The sequence below is a fragment of the Lepisosteus platostomus genome, chromosome 17 (assembly GCF_059453375.1).
Source record: "Lepisosteus platostomus isolate fLepPlt1 chromosome 17, fLepPlt1.hap1, whole genome shotgun sequence".
In the NCBI taxonomy this organism is placed as follows: Eukaryota; Metazoa; Chordata; class Actinopteri; order Semionotiformes; family Lepisosteidae; genus Lepisosteus; species Lepisosteus platostomus.
The window spans coordinates 20,128,768-20,133,821 of record NC_142627.1 but is presented as its reverse complement, the minus strand read 5'-3'; the positions used below and the strand labels follow the sequence as shown (position 1 = coordinate 20,133,821).

At 39.5% G+C, this 5,054-nt stretch overlaps 1 protein-coding gene across 1 annotated transcript; it reads left to right on the top strand.

Annotated features, from left to right (window-relative positions):
• The first annotated feature begins 286 nt into the window (after positions 1-286).
• Positions 287-1,985, top strand: prr18 (proline rich 18). The gene has a single exon (XM_088610017.1). It carries the CDS (start codon positions 588-590, stop codon positions 1,377-1,379), a length of 792 nt encoding a protein of 263 aa, XP_088466143.1. The 5' UTR covers positions 287-587; the 3' UTR covers positions 1,380-1,985.
• Positions 1,986-5,054: the final 3,069 nt, after the last annotated feature.

Below are 5,054 nucleotides of genomic sequence, written 5' to 3'. Positions count from 1 at the left end.
TTTGAAACTGTGAGCTTCAATTCTCAACATCTTTAAATGCCATTTCCAAAAAAACATTTTTTTTTTTACTTTAGAGTCGCCTTTGAAATCATGCCAATAGCTTTAGCCAATAGCTGCAATAGCGTTTTCATGTTTAATCATGTCTGATGAAATGCTCTTAAATATGTAAAGTGATTTTTCCCCAGTCTCTCTTAAAATGTGAATGTGTTGTGCTCTGTACCCTATCAAAGTGCAGCTAAAATCAGACTGTACTCTTCTCCCTGGATTACAAAGAACTTTATAGCCTTCTGCTGAAAAGAATAAATTCCTGGACTGTGACGAAGCATTGTGCAGTACCTGGCATCTCAAACATGTTTCAAGACTCCAGTTTGACCACGCCTTCTGAGCCGGGTTATAAAAGCAGAGAGCAGACGCACGCTTCTCAGCATAACAGGTTACAGACAATGGGATTTGAGTCAAGTGCTTATTTTTATTGACGATGAGTCGGCAGCTACAGTTCTTTTTCTACGTTTCAATCGACATTTTTTACGCAGAGTTCCTGCCATATTTAATTTCATTCTGTTGAGTATTTTTCTGAGAGAAAAAAAATGCCTTTTCCACCGATCAATCTGCACCAGCGCATGAGTTCTCCAGGGAAGGAGTTGTTCAGGAAGAAGAGGTCCAACGTCGTGCCTCCACAGTCTCTGCACGGTAAAGCACGGGACGAGAAAGAGGCGGAAAAGGAAAGGTTTTCCAGCTCCTGGCCATCAGCAAACCTGAAAGAGCTGGGTGTCCATCCTCAACCGAGGAGCAATCGTCAGACGCCCAGAGCGCCTGGAAACCTGGGAGTGGAGTGCAAGACCTCCTGGCTGACGTTGCCCAAACCCCTAGCGAGCTCCTGCGACAGCATGCCAGTCTCAAGCTCAGGGGAGTCTGCAATTCGGAAAAGCAGCAAAAATTCCTCCCGAAGCTCTCTCGTGAAGGACGGAGTCGAAGAAGAAATTCATTTCTCCCTGAGCCTCACCCCAGAAGCAATCCTGGTCATCCAGAAGCGCAACCTGGAAAAGCAGCTCTTGGCGAAGCAGCAGAAATGCGCCGTGCCTTTTGTGTCCTCAGACTCGCGGCACAGGCGGCCGCTTCCTAGCAAAAGAGCGCCGGGCGCTAAAAGTACCGCTGCTGTCGCCAAATGGGATAGCCACAATGACATCAGGACGCTTGTTAAAGTGTCCCTGTTGAATGATCAATATAAATACGACGACGTGGAGTATGAGGAAGAAGATTGTGATGTCGATGAGACTGTTGTGAGGAAATGTAAAGAGTGGCTGGAAGGAGTTGAAAATGCAGCTGCTTTGGGGAAAGTGGACAAATTGGCGACGTTGCCGCATTTGAATAGCTGCTAACAACAGAAAGCACTCACTGACGCAGTGATTTTCTGTTCAGAAAACTGTTACTAACCTAGAGGTTTTGACGGCGTGGCGTGTGCAGGCTAAACAAACAGATCTAAAGGCACCTCACAAAGCAGCCAGTTGTCACCGCGCGGTATTTAATTCTGATGTGTGAGACCTATTGAGGTTTAATTTCTATAACAGAACAAGTCCAGCTGTAAAATACATTTTGAAAGCAGCAGCTTGAAAGCAGGTCTTTTGACTGGAATTATGAAAATGCGTAAAATAAAAAACCCTTTCATTGTCTTAATACCCGTATGCGTCTGCGCAAAATATTCAATATGTTGTTCAGCGTAGCAGAGAACAAAAGCCAACAGAACATTAAGCTTAGACGTGCACTCAGGCGACATTTTCCAGTTTGATTTGGCAATCCTGCATAAAGGAGTTTCAAGGGGTGCCGAGAACAGATGTCATTGTCTAGTTAAAACGTTGTATATACTGTAAATAGAAAGCGATGTTTTGTACAATATATTTATTGTTAATAATTGTTTTCACACGTGTAAATTCATTTTTTTTCTCAGTTTGTAAACTGTCCAAAATAAAACGAAAAGTGTCTTAATATTTTGAAATCTTAAACCATTTTAATTGGAGCGGGGTGGGGAATCTGAGACAATGTTACTGGATCCTTCTGTAGAATTAGAACTGTATCAGAACAAGAGCTCGTCAACAATGGCCAAACAAACACGGTTCGGGGATTGTGCGCAGTGTCCCCACGGTTTTTTTTGGTAGTCGATTGATTGTTAAACAACACGATCGTGAACGTTTTAGCGTTTCTTTGTCTTTCTCTTTGTGGTACATTTTCTAGATTGGGCGTACTGCCAGACACAAGCGTTAAAAAACGTTCTCTCTTTAATTGGGTTACCGAGATGATCGTTAACATTTGTATGAAGAAAAAAAAACATTTTGCATGCAAATCCCCTCAGGTATCGGGAAATGCACAAAAGGTCCTTGTAACTATAGCCCTTCACGTGCCAATCCCATAAAACGAATTCCTGCTCCCCTGGTCAGTATTTCTTTTTGCATATACTGTAGTTTACTTTCCTTGTGGATCCTATTGGTAGCAGAAGCCTTACAAGAAAGGCACAGAGCTGAACTGAATAGAAGCAGTATAGCTGAACGGGTTATTGCAGATGTACTAATTGTTTATTTTACATGGCAACTGCTGTCTATGAATTATTACAATTAACAGCTTTTGCACACTAAAAACCATAAATACTGCTAAAATTGCTTTACCGTATTTTAAAACTGCCTCCTTGCAAAATGTTAGGTGACAGGTGAAGAGACACTTGGCACTTATGATCTAACACCTGTTACTTCTGGACTGGCATGCTGCCAGTGAAACGGGTTTGTTTTTTTGCAGCATTGTTTTTCCAGCTCTTTCAAAACAAAATGAAAACTAAAAATGCAAGAGATAGCTATTACAGATATTATACCAGTGCAGAATGCATACTGAAACCAGATACCTGTTAGAGAAACCCCATCCTGCAAAGCAGAAAGCAGGACAATCCAAACAATTAAGCAGTCACGTTTTCTTTAAAGAGAACCTGTTGACTCTGCATGATGTTAGGCGTGAAGTGGCTCCTATTTTAACACAATACTTAAGTATTGCATTTTCATAATGTTTTATTTTATTGAATTTCTGAAGTGATTATGCATTATTTTTGTCTGCTTAGTTTCACACTGATGTACGAAAACCAGATTTCATGCAACCTGTTATTTCCTCAATGCACTGCAATGCATACTGTGATCAGAGGTTCAGTTGGCTTGGTTTCAAAACGAAGAAAATAGGTCGAACAGATCTTTAACTGAAAACACAGTTTCGCTAGCCTGTTCTCCCCATGGCAACACCTTCTTAAACACTCCATGTTGCAGGGGATAATTTAACCCAGGCACAGTTCAGCCTCTCCTAAGCACATTCCCGTGGTGCCTTCTGTTTAGATAGACTTATTAAACGACAATATTAAAAACCTGTTTTTTCAAAGGTCGTATTAATTCTGAAAGGCTTGTGCCTATACATTTGAAAACCCAATAATTGTTATTTTCTTTTTTTCCTTTACTATCATAATGTAATATCCATATTGTGTGTTTCTAAAGCATAAAGTTAATGAATTCTGGTTATTTTAAATACATCCTTCCGTTCATTTTCTAACTGTTTTATCCAGCACATGGTTGTGAGGGAACCAGAGCCTATCCTGGCAAGCAACAGGCAGAAGGCAGGATATACTCTGGATGGGACGCCAGTCCATCACTGGGCACACATTCACACACTCACACCAGGGCTGATTTTCCCAGAAGCCACCAGTATGTCCTTGGACTGTGGGAGGAAACTGGAACACCAGCAGGAAAGCCATACGAACATGTGAAGAACATATGAAGTCCGTGCACATTGCAACCCAGGGATTGGGCCTCTGTGAGGTGACATTTTTAACCACTGTACTGTCCCCATTTTAAATCCTTTCAACAAAAAGTAGCTCCAACAATACAGCAGACTGACGATGAGAAGTGAAAAGGTTCATTTTTACATACAGTATGACACAAAATGAATCTTAGAATTAAAAATAAAATACAGGACAACCTTGGCTATCACAGAGACTGATTTAAAAAGAAAATATTCAATGCATGTGAAGCAAGTTTGGGCTGATTTATCAGCGAACATACATACTAATTAAAGGTGAGCAAAAACATACCAAAACAAGAACAGTTATGAATGAGAAAAGGACATTTGGCCAGTTTAATCCTTTATTACTTAGTAGCTAGTTGATTCGGTTAACTATTACTTGAAGGATTGTTGTTAAATTATCATCGTTATTATGCAATTATTAATGAAGAATTATCTAATTAACCACTACTTTCATAACTATATAACAGTGATGAGGCCCTCATCTTAAGATGGACTTGGAGACGTGTGTGTTTCTGAAGTTACTGGAGATGTTTCAATGGAAATTTCCACATTTCAGTTGTGCAACTGCCCAGCACTGTACTCATTCATCAAGCTAAAGACTGATAAATCGTGCCCATCACAGGGCTGGAGAGCCCATTATTTTACACCTTAAATTTGTTTCAGTTTATAAAATGTATTTCCAGGAGATAAACTGTTCTAAATAATTGTAAATCCTTTCCTTTTTTTAATCGGAATGCTCTTCCTTCACAGAGACACTTTGTCATTTACCTGTAATGTATGATATTTTAATGATGCTTTAAGAAGTTTTTTTTAAGAAGTCCAGTCCAGTTTCTTTTGGTACATGGGGCTCATTATTTTTAATTTCTTTCGACATATCCCTAAGATGAAGGGTAATACAGAGTAATAGGTCAGATACAATGGTAGATGTAGTTAGTTATTCATCTCATTAGTTGTTGTTAGTTATTTTTGGTTACTATTAGAGAAAAAAATATATTTAGTTTATTTATACACCTTACTTATTTTTGAATAAGCACAAAATCCATTCAATTAAAAACCTGCACTCCTAAATGCCAACATATATATGTTTGCAATTTCCCTCGCGGGATCAATAAAGTATGTGTTAAGGACCACAAGTGTTAACTCTGGTATTTCATTTTCGAAGAAAATGAACAGCTGAACAGCAGTAAATATGCACATGGTAATTTGATCACGCTCGCAGTAAAACCTGT

Coding starts and splice junctions, on each gene's coding strand:
- prr18 (XM_088610017.1), top strand. CDS start 588: ATGCCTTTTCCACCGATCAATCTGCACCAGCGCATGAGTTCTCCAGGG.